Consider the following 20,883-nt stretch of genomic DNA (forward strand, 5'->3'; position numbering starts at 1 on the left):
GGATGCCCCTCAGATGGGATTTGTACACTGTGGGCCAGGGGGAGAAGAAGGATGAAGGAGAAGATGGTCTGGGAAGTGAATACTCTGCTGGAAATGGGGCTGCATCCCGCTGAAAATGCTGGGCAGTGTTGGCTCCCCACCTTTCTCCGTGTGTTCACCTCAGCTAGGTTAAAAACAGCTTCAGGATGAGACAAATACAACACGGCTGCATTTGGATGTGGCCATGCCTATGCTTGTAAAGATACAGCTGGGAGGAATCGCGACCAGAACGGATTCATACCAATCAGCTTTTGTGCTTCTGCATTTTCACTCTCCCTCTGCCAGCAGCGAGAAGTCAGATTTATGGGTACATGCTGGTGACAGCTTGGTCTGGGATGTCACGCAGAGTGTCTTTGGCACAGGTAAATAGGCACTCCCTTCCAACTGGTTTCAATAAGAGGTGCTTAATTCCTTCAAGCCTTTATGTTTCAGTCCCCCATCTCTAAACACAGCATGACCAGGCTCCCTTCTCAGGCAGGGCTGTTATTTGGGAGCACCTCTGTCCCCAGTCACTTGCCCCATGGTGGCCTAGAGACTGACTTCAGTGTCTAATGGGTCCCGTAGCTTTCAAGGACATCTCTCTTTTCCCCTGACTTGTATTGATTTTGCAGTCTCTCTGTAAAGAGCATTGACACACTGCTTTGCAGCAGATGTAGTCATTAAGCAGAGTTATTTCTCCAGCAAATCTGACAGAGACAGTGTATTCTGCAGTACTGCAATGGCAAGGAGGTTTTATTTTATTTTTTCTTTTATTTAATTGCTTTAACATCTTCATGCTTTTTTTTTTTTAACAGGTAGCTGATTAAAACAGGTGAGAGAATATGCTCCATGAGCCTTTTCATAATATGTGCATTCTTGCATTTGACTCTCTGAGCTTTCTGTTGACCTCATTTATCATTCATTAGTATAACTGTTAACCCCGCTAACATTAATGTTACTGCAGCAAAGGGCAGTCAGGGAGGGTCAGGGTGCCACTGCACTAAGAGTGCAGAGGAACAAAAGCCCTAATGCCACAGGGCTTCAAGAGACCTAAGTTTCCTTTCCTCCTCTGCCCTTCCTACCAGTGACCTCAGCAAGGTCATTTCACTTCTCTTTGCTTGCCATTTTACAAGGAGGATAATGATGCTGACCTCTTATGTGAAGTAATTTTTCAATCTACTGAAGGAAAATTATAATATGAGAAGCGAGGTATTACTTTTAGGTGTAGACAAGCCATAGAGTGAAAGGGCATGTGATGTTTTGGGTGGAATTAAGCTCTAGATGTCAAAATGTAGCTGTCTATATGTGAAGTAGACATCTACAGTTGCACTGTAGTCAGTGGAGATCAATCAATACAGTCAATGGAGTCCGGAGAGCTGTTCAGCTTTTCAAATGAAGTTGTCTGTTTTATGGTGAGCTGAATCACTCTTCAGGCTGTATCTACACTTATGAGCTCTCCATTGGCTATGATGTGGGGGTAGACACCTGATTTACACTGAAATGCTAATATTGCAGACACTTAAACCTAATCTGAAGCTGAATCACCACCCCCTCTGCCTTTGCCCATTTCATTTTACTGGTGCACTTGTGGCCAGTTCCCTCCTAATAACAGCATTCTCTCCTCATTTTAGTTTCTAGCTCTTGATGAGTTCGTTTCTCACAGCTGCTTGGTGGTTCAACCTCTTTGGAGGTCTGTCCCCCCCCCGCCATGCAGACAGTGGCCATGCAGACATCCTCTGAGGAACCTCAGCAGCACATCATGTGGGATATCTCCTCCAGGTGCAGAGAAAGGCGTGCTGATCCCATTGGAGAGATTAATCTCTCCTCGGAAGTTCCTCGCAGTGAAGCCAGTTTTTGTGATGTTCTTTTTTGGGAACTGAGCACTGACCTACTACGACCAGGATAGAGATCTAAAATTTAGCACCTTAAGCCATTATTAAATCACCTTTTTTACAACGGAATTCATCTTGTGCCAGAGAAGCAGGAGATTTCTAAGCTGATTTCATGAAGCAGTCTTTGTCCCATGTGAGCTAACTTGTACTGCAGTGGGGGGTGCTTTTCTTTTGTCAACTATATAAAGAACTCCTGGTCTAAAAGGCCATCATTTAACACATCTGGATCTGCAGAGGAGTGACTTTCATGAGCTGCTTCAGCTCCTGATGTTTTTCTGCTCCTGTCTATTTTTGCAGGAGCCTCCTGGCCCATTTTGGCTGAATCGACATTCAAGAGATCAAAGACGTCCTGATTAGAGGTTTCAGAAACATGGATGGTGAACATGGACACTGGTGGAAAACTACTTTCCTGTGTAGAGAGATGCTGGTTGGTTGAGCCTTCAGCACTGAAACCAAAACTGAATGGATCTTCTGCAGCCATTGTAGCCTGGGACTGGGGACCAAACTGCTGCAGCAGTTCACAGCTCTGAATCCCTTCAGGGTCAGTGACAATCTCTTCCTTTCCAGGGAGAAGGGAGATGCTGGATGTGTCCCACGGTGCTGATGGGGCATATGTTTCTGCTGGGATTTCCTGACACAGTTCTGAAGGATTTGCGTAGAAGCAAGGTGGAGTTCCTGTCTGTGAATTTTGCAAGTCTAAATGTGGTGAGGTTTTACTTGCTATGCTGGGAAAATCTTGTCTTTTGTTTTCTACAGATACCAAAAGGGTATTGTCCTCCAGCTCTCTGTTGTCTAACTGAAACTCAGCTTCCTTGGGTGACTCTCCTAAACAGCTTGATGAAGAAATTATTCCAGCCTCTAGCCTTGTGTCCTGGGCATTGAAACTCACCAAGCTTTGAATTTCCAGTAGATGAGCACCATGATGATTTCTCTCCCTGATGAGATCCTTGTTGGTGTCAGCAGTTGGCATAAGCTCTGAAGGAGGAAGTAGAGGGTTCGTCCGACCTTCCGAGGTTACTGAAGCTCCTTTCTGATTTTCCCTTGCTGGCAATAGAGAGGAGCAATTGTCCTGTTGCTGCTGAACCTGCCAGTTTAAAGTTGGTTGGTCATGAATGTCAAGTTTGGTTACCCCATGTTTATCAGTGCATGGAAGGCTTGCACCAGGAGCCAACAACAGGTCATTGGTCTCTTTGCCGCCAGCGCTATCTGAGCAGCCTCCTGAGCCCTCCTGCGTTTCCTTAGACATGACCTCCATCTTCCCTGGCAGTGACAGCTGATTGTTCTTGGAGGCCTTTTGCTTGGCTTGGCTGGAGGAGCTGAGGGGACCCCGGGGCTCTTCCTGCTTGTCTTTGATATTTGTTTGTTCTGAAGATCTTTCAGGATTTTCTTGTTGACTCTGCTTTTTCCCTGAGGAGTAACCAAACAAAGTGACGAAAGCTGACTGGGGTTTAGTGGGTTTCCTTTCGGTGGTTGTTTCCTTCTTGGGAGTGCTGCCTTTGTCTTCAGAACCAAAAAGCATAGCTAAGGGGTTTTTCCCAAGCCTGAAACCTTTATCCAGCACCTCTTTCCTGGCTTGACTGTTTCTGGTCTCTTTGCTTTGGGCCCCAGGCCTTGATGTGTGCACAGCACTTTCCCCTGGGAGTTTTAGATCTGTTTTTCCTTTGTCCGCTGGATGAACTCTAGATTTGTCTGAGGATACATTCAATTTGGAAGTGTCTAATTTCTTGGATGATTGCTCTGAAATGTGAACAGTGTTTCTGCTAAGATCATTAGTGGGATCCTTTGATCCGAATTTTGTGTCACCTAATTTGCTGGCTTCATCATGTGAGGGCCAAGAGGTGCTGGTTGCATTCAGAGGCATGTCTGCTGATACTGGAAAATCCTTGGCAGATGGTTTTCCATCGTGTGTTGAAATATCCCCATAAGGGTTATTTATCAGTGGGTTATACACGGCCTGAGGTTCTGCTTCTTGTACGCAGGATGTATTGTCATCATCTGTTATCTCTGGCAAGTCAGGTGAAGAGACTCTACTCTTTTCTGGTTTGTTTTCCTGGGATGTATGGTCAGGACTAGCTTCTTCCAGAAACCCTGATACACTTATTGGCATCATTTCTTTTGTCTTCCCAAATTCTGCCCCTTTGCTCTCAACGTCAGGCAAATGACCTCCACTGGATGGCTGTGTATTCTCCCCCAAAGCTGCTGGTATCAGTTTTCCAGGGAACTCACTGGTGTCTGTCTTTGATTTCTCATTCACCAGCTCGGCTGCCTCAGCTGATGCCCTCAGCTCTCCGGGCTCCAGGGAACCACATGCTACATAAGGGGTCACTGACACACCAGAGAGGCAAGAAACTTCATCTTCATCTTCATAGTCAGGGGGAACAACACCCTCAGCTCCGTGTTTTGGCATTATATTTGTGGTGTTTCTGGTTTCAGGCTCTCCTGGCACACAGGTGGACTGTGGGTTGTTCCTGCTGTCTTCGAGATGATGCTTGTCTTCTGCAGCAGCTGGAGTGCCTATGGTCAGTTCAGGCTTGTCATCTGTCACTGCAGGGATTATGCTTGCTTCACGGGACACGCTCAGAGGGGAAAGAGTCCCACAGACCTCGTTTTCCTTTGCTGGGAGCTCTGCTGTGGAGATGTTGCTGTCCCCAGTGGAAGCCAGGTACATCCAGTTAGTGGGTTTAGTGTTTTGAAGTGTGTCAGCATGGAAAGTGAACGAGCTGTGAGCAAGAGATTTAAGAGGCCGCAGGACTGCAGGTGAGGAGGCAGAGACAGGCCCTCTCTTCAGCTGGGACTTGCTCTGCTGGAACACAGCAACTCGCTCAGAGACCTTGCCCTCTGGCTTCCCTCTGGATATGTTCCCATCCATGATCACTAGCTTCTTTTTGCTACCTCTCTGTTCTCCTGGCTTCTGCCAGGAACAAGCTTGCTCTCTTTTTTCAGGACAGGTGACCCCAGGTAAGAAGCTTCCCTTCTTCACAGCTGTCTCTGCCATTGATTTTCCTTCCTGACCGCTGAGCATCATCCTGCCCACTCTACTGCCCGCAGCCTGGCAGGTTTGCAAGCTCAGTGCAGTCTGTTTCCAGGAATACACTCCCTTTCCAGGTTTTCCATCTACAGCCAAGAAGGCTGTTTCTGAAGGCGTCCAGCTGGTTCTTAGCTGTTTTCCTAAGAGGACAGATCTGCTGCTCAGCTCTCGACTTTGCTCAGCCAGCTGCAAGCTGCACTGTCCTTCAAAGGATGCGGGTTTTTCTCTTGCTTCAGTTTTCTTTTCGGCCCTATTATGCCAGTACCGGGGTTGCGGTCCTCTGCCTGCTATTGCCACTCTCTGGACCTGATGGTCTACTGGCTGGTGCTCCAGCCTTCCTGTCTCTCTTCTGCTTTTCGCTTCAGCCATCTGCTTGTAGTGGAGCTGGCAGTAAAACACCCCGTGGAGGGCAGCATAGTTTTGCAAGCTGGAAAACACACATTGGCATAGCTGTTAAAGGCTGTTGGGGAGGGAAGGATTAACAGGAGCCCTGAGGGACAGGTTTCCAGAAAAACTGTTTTCCAGTGGAAACTTTTTTTTTTTTTTTTTTTGGGGGGGGGGTGGTGCTGAAGAATGAAACCCTTCAAAAACAGCATCTGCTTTCTGAGGTTATGTTTGATTTTTTTTCTTTCAAAAACCCAAACACTTGAAAAGTTAAATATTTCTATGGCAAACCTCTGGGAGCTGTAGTCCGGGTTATGTGTGATCCTAATCTCTTTTATAGGCCAGGCTTCACACTGGGACTTCATCCTCCCCCTATATACATAGCATTGCCCATATGAGTAAAACATAGCAGGGCGCCCATGATACAGCAGTTTCCCCTGGTGCTACATGATAGGAGAGCACGTCTGCAAAGCCTAGGGGCCAGCGGGATGGCAGACAGCCTTGCAGAAAGGGACCTGAGTTTATGGGGGGGATCTTGTTGCTGTGTCTGTCTATCTTATTGGAGGTTATAGAGAAGACAGAGACAGACTGTTCTTGGACGTTCACAGTGACAGGATGAGAGGCAGTGGGAACAAGTGGCAACATAGGAAATAGTGATGACATATTAAAAAAAAAAAAGCCGCCAGTAAGGTGGTCAAATCTTGAAAGAGGGGCCCCAATCAAGACCCTGGGAATCTCCATTCCTGGAGCCATTCACACCTTGCCTGGATATGGCTCTAAGCAACCTGCCCTTGCTGGGCCTGCAAGAGGCTGAACGGAGACTTCCAGAGGTCCCTTCCAACCTACACAGCTCTATGAACACGTGAGGCACCCAAACTATAAGTTCCATATCAGCATCCCTTTGCAATATGTATTTCCAGCTTATCCTTGCACCACTATTCAGATGCCTGATCCACAAGTGTCTACAAGCTTGAGGGGAGCAGTCTTCAGTCTCTAGTGATGGAGAGGCAGATTTCTAAGGGGGACAGTCTGCTCTTTCCTGTTACCCGCGGCCTGTCCTATAGGAATTAGCATTGGGTGCTTATTACGGAAACTACGTGGTCTATCCTTAAAAATAAATGGACCCAGGATCCTACCACTCACCTCAGCTTCCTCCTGCAGACCTGACAGCAGAAACATGAGCGGTGCAAGCAGACTTTGTCACTAACCACACGATCCATAGAGTGGACAGGCTGGAGGCATGAGGTGCACACCTCTTTCAACATGGGCTGAAGAAAAAGGAGAAACTGAAGTTAAGTAACTTTGAGTCACGACCATTTGCAAAGCTTTGTGAGCTCATTTGCTGAATATGATACTTATGTTTGATTTTCTTGTTGATGATATTTTGCGGACTTTTTGTGAGAGTTTGAATTCCTGACTGACTCAAGCTACTTGTCACCTTGGATAAGTCAGTATTAATTTTCAGTTAGGACAGGGGCGAATAGGTTTAGAAAAGACAAGACATCCTTAGATATCTCCACATAAGTGATTTAATTGTTTAAAAGCCTTAAAAGAGCTAGGACACATTATTAAGAGGCTCTGACTAAAAAGCTCTGAGTGGGCAACTCTTGAAATCACTGACATCGTATGGCTGCTCTCACGCAGTCCAAGCCCTAAAAAGGCAGCACGTCTCAGCCATAAAGCTCCAACAGTTCCAGGAACCTGGTGGTTCATTCCATGTATGTTTACACTGTGGGCTATATTTTACACCATGACCTGATTCCTCAAACACTACTTTATGTGAAGAGCCCAGGGAATCTCTATGGGAAGTATTGCCAGCACCAGGCATTTTCTTAGTAGACAGAGAATGGAATAAAGGAGCATGAGCACTAGACCAGTGACAGAAATAGCTCCAGATTGTCTGCATGGTCTGCAAGAAATTCAGAGGCTGCTGAAGCTCATGACAATGTGGATATCTCAGTGTGCTCCATTTCACTGTGATGCGAAGCAGGAGCTCAGCTTACCTGGTGAGTCCCTCTGCAGTCAAGTCTGTCCAAAGCCGCAGAGGGAGCACAGCTGAGTCAGTCCCATAGAAAATTAATTAACTGGATCAGTACCCTAGGTACTGATACTCCCTCATATGAGGGTACCTCTGCCTTTTTGCTGAGGTATTTTGCTGCAGTTTGATGTTATTGGGTTTTACTCCTTCTCTCTAACTCACTTGGCATCTTGTTGCACGTGTGCTCAGCCTGGTTTGCAGCCTTGTCAGCTCAGAGAACAGGAAAGTTTACTTTCTGCTTTTATGTGGAATGGGCTGATAGCCACATTTTAGCCTTAACCAGAGGAAACATCAAAGGCATTTCTGCATCAGATACACACGGTGTATCTCAAGAGGTGAGTTGATGAGGGAACCAAAACCCTGCCTTTTACTTGCAATAGAAGCTGAGGTCCTGAACTTGTTTTAATCACTTTCTTTTTTTGGCTGAACATGCCAGAAGGGTCAAGTCATCTTTGTGGTCCTATGACAACACTTTCCAGAAGAAGGGTTTAACATCTTTGGTTTTCTTCCCTCTCTCTAGAGGGAAACTCTCACTTGCAAATGTGAATCTTTCCTCTGAAAAATTTTTTGCTAAATAAGTGGTGATAGGCAAAAATGTCGTGGTATATCCAAACAAAAATCTCAAATTTTCTTCAGTGTTCAGTGATCTCAACATACCTGTGAAATCTCCCAGTCTGCTGCAGAGAGCAGACCATGGACTTGGAAATGCCTATATGTGTAATGGATGTCCAAACTCCTAGTATAGTCAGTAGAGGTCCAGTTAGAGGAACTTAGAAAATGATACCTCTACCCTAAAACAGGCACATCTAGTCGGACAAAATTAGACAGTTAGGCAAGATGAATTTCACCAATATGATGTTCCCCTTTAAGCTACCAACAAGCACTACAAACCTGGAGATTTTCCTTTTTTATACTGCTCAGGCTGAGAGCTGTGAACAACACAGTGTCAACATACTCAAACATTTCTACATGAGGATCTTGGGATGCCTCCAAGTGGGTAGGAAGCGATGGGATAAAATGTACTAGAAGACTGTGCTGATGCTAATGTGAAAGCAGTGCTAGTGAGGGTGAAGCAGAAATTATGATTTTGTGCACAGAGAAAAGATAGATCCTCCAAGTGGAAAATGGTAGCAGACACTAGGTGAGAAGCAACAGGGTGTTCCTGAGCCTCTCAAAGAAAAACTGAAGCTCCGCAACTTGTCATGGATGCCATTTCGCTGGAGGAAATAAATGAGCAGGCTATTTGACAAAGAACAGTAAGAGGCAATGGGCACCTGCAGGAACCTGTCATCACTGGTGGCAATGGAACAAAGTGTCAGTCCTGGCGATAGTAAATCTCAGCCACTGGATTGACCTTGCATCCATCTGGTTTGATGCATTTTGCAGTACAGATCACAGTTACATCCAGATTTTCTTGCAGGCATTTCCATCGACAGTGGTGAGCTCTCATGCAGCACAAAGGTGTGTGCCCTTGCAGACAAGAGAGTAACTACAGGTGTGTTTCTCTTGTGCAAGCAAAAATGCTTTCCCTTAATCATGACCAAGGAAGGAAGCAGAGCCATTTAGCAAACAAACAAGATCACTCTGCTCTTAGGTGGGAAGGAATGTATTTATTACTGGACCATGTTCCCCAAGTGGAGTAATCTTTTAGAGGCGATGCAGGTCTCTTTCATCAGGGGATTTATTTTAAGTGCTCACTGTCTGACGCTTTGCAAATACTCCTGCTCTTCAGAGGTATTTTTATAAGCCTCAAGAATAAGCCTTCCTAATGGTTTGGAAAATAGAGAGATGATTAGCAGCCATCAACTGTCACTGTGGGCAAGGAAATTATTTTAAGACTTATTCAAAAAACTGTACTGATTGTTCCTGGAAGCCTCTTTCAGCACATTGCTGATCACTGCCATACTTAGGGTCAGGGCTGGCTTACTGCTTATCAGTTGCTGTTTTCTTTTTTTTTTAAGGTGCATTGAAATCTTTATGGCAGGAGGGATCAGCTTGAAAATGCCTGTGTTATCAATGGGTGAGGAAGAAGGTGAGCGCAAAACTGTCTGGCCAAAGGTTGAACATCCTCAGGGAGACCAGTAGCTGAAATGGAGCTGGGAAGGGCCATACTCCATGCTAGCACTTGAAATGTGGCATGTTTCTTTTCTACTGCTGCAAGAGAACTGGATCCATAGCTGAATTTCTCCTTTACCATTCAAGGAAGTACAATCAAGACATGGTCATCTGTCCTCCCTCTACTGGTCCCAGTAATTCTCCCAGCTAGTTTGTTCTTGCAAAGGAAGAACAAAGGAACGAAGGAAATAATGTATAGTGATTTCTCCTAACACTGCGTGAGAATACAGTGACCTGCCAGGATGAAGCATGGTGAACAATATCATGTCTTCTATCCAAGAGCCCAGAAAACTATGACAATTTATTTGAGATTTGAAAGTTTCTATCTGCTCTGCTGGTTTATTATTGCAAGGTCTGAAGCAGGGAGACTGTGAGCTGATTCTTCAGCTTGCATTTGAGTTTCAAATCTTTGCATTTGTTTTCTTTCCAGCTCTTTCAATGCTTCAAGGAGCCATGCATGGTACTGAAATAATGTAGTATCTGTCTCCTCGTGATATTTCAATTCCTGGTTGATGGAAATGCCATGAAAGAAACACATCTCAAATTAGTCTCATAAATGGCTCATTGAGACATTTAGAAAGCTTGTAAAGCCAGAAACACAAACAATAAAATCACTGCTGGCAATGCAGGATATTAGGGTTTGAGTTCCCATGGAATCATTTTGCATTGCCCAAGCAACCTGTTTGCAGCTTACTAAAACTGCTCTGCAGCTGTCCTTAAAAAGAGTTGAAACAAACATATATTGGGGCACCCTGACTAGAAACACACAAGGATAAGAGAAGTGGTGCTGGAAAAATTTTCAAGACTGACTCAGAATTAGTAATTCTCCCCTATTTCTACAACCTATCCTACTAAAAAAGTTGGAAAGGTCTAAGCAGTTATTTGTTCTGATTCCTTGAAACCAGATGTGCCTGGTTTTACCTCAGCCTCTGCTATATTCTTGGGAAGGGTTGAAAACTGTGTTACTTTTCTTTCAGCATGTCTCACTGTCAAGCTTATGGGGCCCTAGAGGCAAATGGAACAACTCTGGATACGAGCAAGCTTTTCTGGGGGGAAGCAGAACTTCTACAGCTCATACCTTTTTCTATATCCTTCTCCAGAGCACTTCTATGGACCAAGCAGGCTTAGCCAAAACTCTGCCAGGAGCATGTTAGGGTAGAATCTATTATCAGGCACTTGCATTGAGGATTCATCACTCTTAGACCCAGACACTAAGAATGAATCTCTTCTAGTCACCACTCTCGGGGCATCGCCAGAGAGGCAGTGTTTGTTCTTAACACATTCTCCATGAATTTCAATCTTAGTGAAAAACTTCGTGGAGGCTGGAGACATCCATGTTATGATCTTGCATTTCCACCAGGAGCTAATAATAAATACTTTAGATTTAATCTACCTGCCTGGTCTACAACACCTTGAACAGAAGGTGTAGAATGGTAGGAGATGATAGCTAAGTGGACTCAGGGCTATGAAGCAGTAGACTCTGAAATGGTCCCTTCCATCTCAATGTCTGTTCTTTAAACATCAGTGTAAGTGATATCTTTTTCCTCAGAGGAAAAAAGTAAATATTAACCATAGCATCTCACTGAAACATGTTTTTTTCGAATGAGGTTGATGTACCCCTTTGAGGAAGGATAGATTGACGCACAGGGAGAGGAGGTGGATTGCCACAGGTCAGACTTAGGCTGGTAGCCTAAGTCCAAGCCAGGTGGTAGGACACAGCTCCCTGAGAGACCACCCGGTTGATCTGTAGGCTCTCACATTCTTGCATACCTGGAGCAAACTCATTGATAATCTCCTCACTCCCCAGAAATGGCCAAACAGTGATTTACAGCACTGAGGAAAGGGTGGTTCAACACCTGCTTCTCCTTGTGAGGCTCACAGAGGCACAACACCTCTGCTACCTTCTTGTTCAGAGGAAAATGGTACAGGCTGGTGTTCAGACTCTTTCGGGGTCTGCTTACTACCAGTCTCCGTTCACCTACACAGGTTCCTAGATTGGGTGGTGTGTATTAGCCTGGACTCAATTCAGTTTTCTGACTGGTGACTGAATGCTGCTTGCTGCAGGGCTCATAATCCACCCACTTCGTAAAGAAGGTGCAAATTAAATCACTCAAGTGATTTAGAGAATCCTCAATGTGTGATTCAACTGATTCATTGAGAGACAATTTCTGCTACTTTGAAAGGAAACAAGCACTCAATGAAAGAAAGTCAGCCAGACCAAAATATTTTTAGAGGTAATGTTTACCTTCAGAATGCAGCAATAAAAGTTAAAAAAAAAGCCACAAAATATCTAAAATCTTGAGTTGAGAATGTACAAAACAAAGTCATAATAAAAAGAAAATTGCTTTACAAAGTTTCAAAATGAATCTAAACAGTAAACATATGAAAGCATGGAAAAACTAAAATAAGGTTTTGTATATACTGAATAATAAATTACAATTCTAAAATAAAGAAAGGAAAGCAATAACCATTCTGTCTCATCTACAGCATTTTTCATTGCATCTTTCTTCAGGGGAATGGCAATGATAATAGCTGTAAATCTTGACTTAGACAATTTTCAGTAGCATTGAGTACTTTCCAGGAACCGAACTCTGCTGAATACCACCCCTGCCCATCGTGATAGCAATTTGAGATCACTACTTTTCTTTTTTTTGCTTTTTTTTTTTTTTTTTTTGTTAATGGCTAAGAGAAAATCTCCCTAACCCACCCATCAATGTGAATATATGTATATATGCATATATGTGTGTTCAGGATACCCTTCTTGGGAACTTTGTACTAAAATCCGAAAAAGAAGATAGCATAAAGGTGCTTTTTTCCCAGTAACCAGGCTGGCTGGTTCTTCAGTTGATTCTATCTATCCTTTCTTCTGTTTGGGCTCAGAGAAGCCTGGTACAACCCCTCAAAACACGTTAGGAGGAGGAAGCTGCCCTAAGATGCCCATGGATGGATTTTTCCCTTGTGCTTCTAAATGTGTCAGGGCTCTGGGTTGTGGTGCAGCACCAAGTCTGTTGGTTTGGCCAGGCGAGGGCTGCTGTTCACCTCCAGTGTCAACACAGACTGCATCTGTCCTGTCCGTATGAAAACACTGAGATGATGACTTTGAGAACTCCTTAGGGTATAGACAAGTCCCTTCGTGTAATTTGGATAAATCAGATTTATTGCTGTGGACTTTCTTTTTCGCTTTATGCCGTTGCCTCTTGCTCTTCAGGACCTCCTATTTCTTTGGCTTGGAGTTGCCAAACGTGACAAAAACTACTCCTGGCTCCTGAAAACTGCCGTTGGCGTGGAAGTCTTCACTTGGGCTCTTCAAGTACCTCCGAAAGAGGGGTGAGGCAGATACCTCATATCTGGGGTGAGATGCCACATCACACGTGGAGGATGTTTGGGTCTCGGATTGCTTGGTGACTGTAGTGGATGAGGTGATGATTTTGTTTCCAAACTGATCCATTTCCTCGTACTGCTCTGTGACTGTCCGAGTGGCTCCGTAGAGCTTGGACCCATCAGGCCCTGTCTGCAGCTCCAAGACGCTTTTCTGCCTTCGTGGGTTCTGCGGGCTGGGGACATTCAGAGAGCAATAGTCTGAAAAGCCTCCTTTGATCCCACAGTGGCAGCTGCCTTCGGAGGTGTCCAGCGGGCACCTCTCTTTCTCGTTGATCTGAGGACTGGCTTTGCCAAGCGGAGGCTGCTTCATTGAGCTCAGCCCAGCTTTCATTTGGACAGGCTCTGGTCTGCTCCCGAAGGAAGCCAGGTCCTGCCCAGCAGACCCTGCTGATGGATGGCTAAAGGAGCTAAAGTTGTCCTGAGCACAGGCATCCCTCTTTCCTGGAGCACTGAGACAGTCTGGTGAAGGGATTTCCCATGGGGAATGTGCAGTCCTGGGCGATTCTGCAGGTTTCCTGGCAGCAGATTCGATGGAGATGTAGGAAGGTGAGGAGGGAGAACTGACACGAGGATGAACAGGGCGGGGAACCTCTAGCTCTGCCTTGGGTACGTCAGTCTTTTCTGCCACCTTTGCACACCCCATGGGCACTGCCTCACCTGTCTCCGGTGTGGTGCCCTCCTGCTTGGCTTTGCTTGAGACAATGCTGATTTTGCGGATATTGCTGCTGCTCACAGGGCTCTGGGTGTTCCCTAAAGACTCCTTAAACAGCCCAGAGAGCCCAGCTATGTCTGACTCAGACTTGAGGCTAGAGACAGAATAAAGAGCTTTCCTGATGGCCTCCTCGATGTCCAGGAGCCGGGAGAGTGTCTGCTCCTTCAGGTGGACAATCTCAGCACTCGCTCGCTCCAGGTCCCCGAAAACCAGCTCCACTGATGAGATGCTGTCAGCGTCCTCCTTTGCTGGTGTCTCAGCCCTAGGCTGTTGCTTGGCCTGGTGGGCCTTTTGGCGAACCACCCAGTCAGGGACCTTTTCGAAGAAACTCCTCAGGGCTTTCACATCCACTTTACTGGTCTCTTCCTCAAACTCCTTCACCCGAGTCAAGATCTCTTGCAGCTCCTCCTGCCTCCTCAGGTTCTCAAAGATCTCCATAGCCTCCTTGACATTACCTTTCATGATCTCCTCTTTATGCACAGACAGCCTCTTCCGACGTTCATCCTCTGTTTCTCTTTTGGGTTTCTCTCTCATGGTCACTGCTGCCTTCTCCTGGGCAGGCATCTCTGCCTCCGCATCAGGACATTTCAATTGCCCGCTATTCTCCTGCTGTTGCTCCTGGAAGGAGTTCATTGGCTGCTGATGGAAGGACACTGAGTGACCCTCTTGTCTCCTCTCTTTCACCTGCTGCGTGACTCTCTGACCATCCCATGATTCATAAGCATTAGACACACTTTCCCTTTCCACCTTGGGTGACACATTTTGAGCAATGTCATCTCTCCTTTTGGGAGCAGTAGTGCGGCCCACAGAGGAGGTGCTTGGCTCAGTCTGCCCTAGTGCGTTAAGTGACCTTGCTCCACTGGGACAGGCTAGCTGTGATACTGAAGTGCACCCGTCCTCTCGGCTGCATGGCTGTGTATGCATCTGAACTGTCTCATCCGGGCAGCTCCTTGGAGCTGCTGCTTTCTCTCTCTTCATTCCTTGCTCAGCTTCAAAACCAACCACTCCATTTTTAAGTGGCTTTGGGGTCTTAGCAATGTCTGATTCTACCTTGCTTTGTCCTCCTTTGCTTGTCTTGTACCTTTCCTCTGCAATTTGAAGAGGGATTTTGACAATGTCTTTTGGTGGCTGTCTCTCAGGGCTCACATCCTGAACAGTGACAGATTTGTGCACTGGTGACTCAGAAGTGCAGCATTTTGCCTGGACCTCCCTATGGCCTAGTTGTTCTTGCACTTGCATGGAGCACAATCCCAGCTCTGGCAGTGGAGACTTTGACTTGCTGACCTCTCTCAGGCATGGAGGTTTTGGAGGCAGGGGTGGAGGGATGGGTTTGGTTGATTTGTCTTTGCTATTGCTTGCAGCAGCAGAATGTGCCTCATATGAGAGATGCTCAGGTTTTGGAGGGGGAACAGGTTTTTTCCTTTGTGGGACAGTAATTTCTGGTTTTGGAGGAATTCTGGGCTTCTCTGCAGGACTTTGGTCGCTGAGTTTGGAGGACAGAGGAGGGAAAGCAGGAAGAGGGGTCTGTAGTGTTGCAGAACATCCTGGGGCTTCATCTTGGCTGGTTGGCTGTGGAAGGGCACCTTCTCTTGTTGCTTTAGTTGAGGGTGGGTAATGCTCTGCTTTCATCACAGCAACTGGGGGAGGAGGAGGAAAGTCATTATCAGCCTGTGACCCTGAAGCCACTACAGCTGTCTGATTACTAACGACTTGAGTCTCATTTTTCTTTTTACATACGGAATAGGACTGCCCTGCATTTCTGTATATCATAGCGGCTTTAAAATCCCCTCTGGAGACATTAACGTTAGACTTTTCCAGCGACTGAAGCGTTGCCTTTAAATTACCTCGAACAATATCCTCCTTTTCTACCAGGCGCTGTTCTGTGGCGGCACTTTGCAGTGCTCTGATAGCTGTCTGTACATCCCCTCTGATAATAACATCTCGCTCGCTTTCTTCTTGCACTGATTGCTCTTTGTAATCAGACTCAAGAAAGGGGTTTACATAGGTTTTCACAGGCTTGGCAGTATAAAGGCCATCCTTAATGCTAACATCTGCACTAGGCACAACTTGGCTTTCCTGGCTCAACAGCTGTTCTCCCTGTACTTCCTCAGAAGCACTGACCTTTTTGTGTGATGCTATGGTCTTCTGAGACACGCTTGTGTGGGTCTTGGATGCCTCCTGCGTTTTAGTGGTGGTGGTCCTGGTGGCAGTGCTGGTGCTCTCCTGCTTAGTTACTGAGTCTTGCTGGTGTGTGTTTGATTGAAGGGTCATTGTCCCCTCTGTGTTAGCTGCCTGATGCCTGTGGACCACATGGACTTCCTCCCTGTTCCTCTGTAGCTTGCTCTGGACATGGTGCTGAATGTTTTTTGCCTCTGCTGTTGCTAGCCTCAGGCTTTGCATTGCAGCCTGGAGATCACTCCCAAATGCCTTTTCTTCTGGCTCTGCTGACATCTGGCTGGCTTCTCCAGCCACCAAGCTCTGGTGTTTCCCAGCTACTTTGTCCCTCTGAACTGTCAGTTTGGCCTGGGCTGTGCCTTGTGACACAGTTTTGGGTTCTGTTATGCTGGCAGAGACAGTTTCTTCTTTCTCTGCCATTTGTGGCTTCTTGCTGCCATTTGAAACCCTTTGAATTGACTTGGTAGTCACTTTAAGCCCCCCTGATAGAATTTCTTCCTTTCCTATCACTGTGGGCAAGCTCAGGGGCTTCCCAAGACATTGCACAGTGGTGCCCCTCATACCTGCTGCATGCACAGCCTCTCGGTCTAATGCACCCTCTTTGCCCATGTTTTCACATGCAAACACTTTTTTTGCTCCCTCCATGGCCCCTGGCTCACCCTCTGCAATCACTTTCTCTGTTTGTTCATCTTTTTGTAAGATGTGTATCATGGACCTCTGCACATCCCTTGGGGCACTCTCAGCTGCCTCCTGCTCTGCTTGAGAAGAAACGAGGGACTGTATCTCTGACTCCTGCTGGAGGTTCTTCAGATACTCCAGATCTCCCTTCTCGATGCAGCTGGTGAAAAGCTGGACGTTCCCCTTCTCATTGTCCTCCCGCTTGACAGTTGCTGTTGCTCTCTGCTCCTGAGAAGAAGCTAGCAGGTTCCCTATTGTGGTCTTCACATCCCCCTTGACAACTTTTTGCTGGACAGAGTGGAACAGGAGGGAGTAGAGAGTCATCTTCACCGATCCTGTCTTTGTCTCTTGTAAGACCATCCCCTTTTTGATGGAGGCCTCTTGACTGAGGAGGCCCTGGAGAGCCTTAGCCACATTTCCACTTAAGTCCTCTTTGCTTTTAACAGCTTCACTCAGGTCCAGTAGCTGCAATGGGCTCACTTTGATCTTGCCCTCTCTGTCCTCCTCCACCAGTACTCCCTGTGCTTCCACGTTGGTTCTGTGCAGAAGCTGTAGCATGATCCTTTGCAAATGGCCTCCCACAATCTCTTCTTTCAGGACTTCTGGAGCACCTGGGCTGCTGAGCTGGTACTTCACCATCTTCACACTCTCCATATCATTGGCTTCAATGAGGATCCCACTGTGCTGAATAGCCTGGCAAGTGCAGAGCATCTCCAAAGTCTCTTTCATTGTCCTTTCTTTCACTTCCATTTCTACATGGCCTTCAGAAGCACTCAACTTATCCAAAGGTGTGCTCTCAAAGAGCCATGTTGTGCTTTTTACATCTGCATGAGGGATAGCTTCTTGGGCCTCAGCAGTGGGTGTCACCTCTGCATCCTTGAGGGTGTCCATAGGCTGGGTTTCAAACAACCAGGTGCAGCGTTTCACATCCCCTTTCTGGCTGTCCTCTCTCTGCACTGTACTGATAGACGAGCTTCTGTCCGCATCCCCATAAAGGGAGTCCACAGGCTGGTTTTCAAAAAGCCAGGTGGACGTCCTCACATCACCTCGTTGGACATCACTGACACTGACCATCCTCACATACTTCTTCTGGCCCACCTTTTGGGACTCAAAGAGTTCCTTATTGGACTGAACATCTCCCTTCAGCACATCATCTACTGTTCTGGGCACAGACCTCTCTGCCCTGGAGAAGGAGTCAAGAGGCTCTGTCTCAAACCTCCACCGGGCAGCCTGGACATCCCCTTTCTTGATGTCCTCTTGGGTGACAGCCCTAATCACAAACACCTCTTCTTCCTTCTTGATCTGGTCCAGGGGCTTAGTTTCGAACAACCACCGGGCACCTTTCACATCACCTTTCATAATTTCTTCTTTCTGCACTGAGGTGACCTCATGATATCCCCCCTCTTTATCCTGGATAGCATATAAGGGCTGGCTCTCGAAGAGCATCGTGCAGGACTTGACATTGGCTTTGCTCATGGTGTCTTTCTGGATCTTCTGGATCTCTGTCTCATCCACCTTATCATGGATTTGGTCAAGGGAGTAGGTCTCAAATATGAACCTTTTGCCTCCAACATCTCCCCCCTTGATATCCTTCTCTGGAGGGATTTCCTGGATGCCCTCAGAAGTGTCTTTCAGGGAGTCCATGGGGCAGTTCTCAAAAAGCCAAGTGAACTTGTGCACGGATCCAGCTTCAATTTTCCCATCATCCTCCATGACCACTGTTGGTTTAGTTACTGTATCCAAGGGCTTCGCTTCAAAGAACTCCTTCACTCTGGACACTTCCCCAGACTGTATCTCCACACGGCTGCAGTACCGCACAGTTTCCTTGAGGTCAGCTTTACTGGCAACACTGCTGCCCAATGGCTCGGTCTCAAACAGGTGCCGGACAGTTTTGACATCAACTCCCTGTAAGTCGTCCTGACTGTATGCTTTACTGACTTGCAAATACTGCTCCTCCTGGCCTTTCAGGGAGTCCAGGGGCTGGGTCTCAAACATCCATGTGTATGACTTCACATCAGCTTGGGGTACATAACCATCCTCTTCCTGCTTCTTTTCGGCCTTCTCATATAGGGTGTTGATGGGCTGAGTCTCAAAAAGCCATCTGCAGGTCTTCACATCTCCCCGCTGGGAGACCTCCCGCTTCACCAAGGGCTGCTCCTCACCTTTCATGGCTTGCTGGTGAATGACATCCATGGGCTGAGTTTCAAAGAGCCATTTGGCTGTTCTGACATCACCAGCCACTACCTCCTGTTTTGTGATCCCACGTATTATGTCCACTTTCTTGGTGCTCTCATCAAACTGGTCCAGTGGTTTCGTTTCAAACATCCACTTGTAGTTCTTGACGTCGCCACTGATGACTTGCTCTCTGCTTACAGAGGTGACTTCGTGGAAATTACCAAAGCTGTCTTTGATGGCATACAGAGGTGTTGTCTCGAACAGGATTTGGTTGGCTTTGACGTTCCCAGCAGGAATCTGCTCCTCTTCTTTGGTAATGGGCTCAGCATCAGCCTGCTTAATGCTGTCTAATGGAATAGTCTCAAACAGGGTCTTGAAAGACTTCACATCCCCTTTCACCACCTCTTCTGCACTGGCAGCTGAAATTTCTTTCTCAGATGCCTTAGAGATGCTGCTGAGTGGACAGGTCTCAAAGACATGTTTTCTTTGCTTCACATCTCCCTTCTCCTCTGCTGAAAGCTCTACTTTCTTTAAACGTCCCACCTCAAAATTATCTTTCAGAGTTTCCATTGGTTGGGTTTCAAATAGCCAGAGTGTAGATTTCACATCACCTCCTATGACTTCTTCTTTGGCTGTGACACTCTCTGAAGCTTCTCCTTTAAGAGAATCAAGAGCCTGGGTCTCAAACAGCATTCGCTGCTTACTGACATCTGTCCCTGTGGTAAAATCCGTTGAAGCCTTGAAATCCTGTTCTTCCACTGTAATTTCTCTGATGGCATCCAGAGGCTGAGTTTCAAATATCCACCTTGCTCCACTGACGTCTGGTCTTCCTACTTCTTCCAGTGAAATCCCACGGATTATTTGCACTTTGGAAGTGTCCTTGTTGATGGTATCCAGTGGTTGAGTCTCAAACAGCCAGCGAGCAGTCTTGACGGCATTGCTCTGTATTTCTTCTCGACAAACAGATTTGATCTCATGGATATTCCCAGTTTTGTCTCTGATGGCACAGAGCGGCTCTGTTTGGAAAAGTTTGATAGTCTTCTTGACGTCACCTTTTAGCTCTTGGATTTCTGACTTGAGTTGCAAGATGCTCTTCTCCTCTACTGAGCAGCAGCGCCCTATAGCATCCAAGGACTGGGCTTCAAAGAGCTGTCTGGCGCCTTTCACATCACCTCCCTGGACAGGCTCCTTGAGAACTGCCTCCTGCACTTCTGTTTCATCTGAGTACAGTTTGTTTAAGGAGTCTAGTGGCTGGGTTTCAAAGAGCCACCGGGCAGTATGCACATCCCCTTTGGCATGATCCATTTCTGATACCTTGGCTGGTGTTGACAGCCTGTCCCCATTGACTGACTGACTTTCGAACCTCAGGGAAGTACTTTTCACATCCCCACCAGGAATGACCTCTTCTTCTGCCAGCTTCTTTGTACCTTGATGGTCCCCAATAGAGTCAAGTGCCCAGTTCTCAAAGATCCAGCGCATGGACTGAACCTCCCCTGGAAGGACTTTGTCCAGATTCACAGAGGCCTGTGCATTGGGATCTTCAGTATTTAGCATTTCTGCCAGGTCCTCAGTCACAGCTTCTTCCAAGTTCTTCCTGAGCTCAGGATGCATGTGTCTGTACAGCCTCCTCAGCTCGTTCACTTGGCGCTGCTGGTAGAACTTGGAGAAGGCTTGCTTCGGAGGAGGCACAGGGAGCGGGCTGGGATCCTGGCTTCCCGCAGTGGGAGTGCTGACTTGGACCAAGCCAAGGGCAGGAGTGGGAGATGAGTCCTCTTCCATTTTCTTGATGGCAACTTTAGATGATTTCTGAACCTCTGCCATCTTTAGGGAAACAGTTTTAAACGTCAGCATTGTCTCTTCCCACCCAGCCCAGTGGCCATTAGTAGTGCAAACAGCAAAAGAAAAAGCCATCCAAGCAAAGGAAATCCGTGCAGCTACTGAGGTCCATACCTTTGGTTCAGTAGCACACAGCACTCCAAAGCATCACACCACTGCACACGCTCCAGGCTTGGTGTTAGCTCTGAATCCACAGCAATGCGCTCTAAAGCAAGGTCCCTAATCCAGACATGTACGGTGGCTAGCCTGGAGTTCCTGGGCTTCGATCCAGCTACAGCATAACAGTAATGTCCGATTTGGACTGTGTTGGCATGAGAGATGGACCACAACAATAGCAAAAAGAAGGCTATGTTTGAGTAGCAAGCTAAGAGTTAGCTTCTCCCTCCTGCTCCCATGTGTCCAGGGCAGCGTGGGGTCCTGAAGAGAGTCAGGGAACACGGCTATGGGTCGA

General features: G+C 46.8%; 2 protein-coding genes across 5 annotated transcripts in view; both read right to left on the reverse strand.

The window, feature by feature from the left end:
* Window positions 1-742: 742 nt before the first annotated feature.
* Window positions 743-14,149, reverse strand: LOC135327419 (uncharacterized). Its single transcript, XM_064505705.1, has 3 exons — window positions 14,024-14,149; window positions 6,466-6,590; window positions 743-5,365 (listed from the first exon to the last, which is right to left on the reverse strand). Exons 2-3 carry the CDS (start codon window positions 6,585-6,587, stop codon window positions 2,089-2,091), a joined length of 3,399 nt encoding a protein of 1,132 aa, XP_064361775.1. The 5' UTR covers window positions 6,588-6,590; window positions 14,024-14,149; the 3' UTR covers window positions 743-2,088.
* The window catches only part of XIRP1 (xin actin binding repeat containing 1), a 34,542-nt gene continuing 25,357 nt past the window's right edge, over window positions 11,699-20,883 (reverse strand). For all 4 annotated transcript variants that reach the window (XM_064505703.1, XM_064505702.1, XM_064505704.1 and 1 more), the window contains one exon: window positions 11,699-20,417. In XM_064505703.1, coding sequence (XP_064361773.1) covers window positions 12,690-20,417 — 7,728 coding nt within the window. In that variant the 3' untranslated portion in view covers window positions 11,699-12,689. The remainder of the gene's footprint in view (window positions 20,418-20,883) is intronic.

Source organism: Dromaius novaehollandiae, chromosome 2 (genome assembly GCF_036370855.1).
Source record: "Dromaius novaehollandiae isolate bDroNov1 chromosome 2, bDroNov1.hap1, whole genome shotgun sequence".
NCBI lineage: Eukaryota > Metazoa > Chordata > Aves > Casuariiformes > Dromaiidae > Dromaius > Dromaius novaehollandiae.

Bases quoted from the DNA above. Each gene is read 5' to 3' on its own strand.
- LOC135327419 (XM_064505705.1), bottom strand. From the start codon at position 6,587: ATGTTGAAAGAGGTGTGCACCTCATGCCTCCAGCCTGTCCACTCTATG. The intron at 5,366-6,465 runs GTGAGTGGTAGG...TGTGTTTTCCAG, and splicing joins GTCTGCAGGAGGAAGCTGAG to CTTGCAAAACTATGCTGCCC.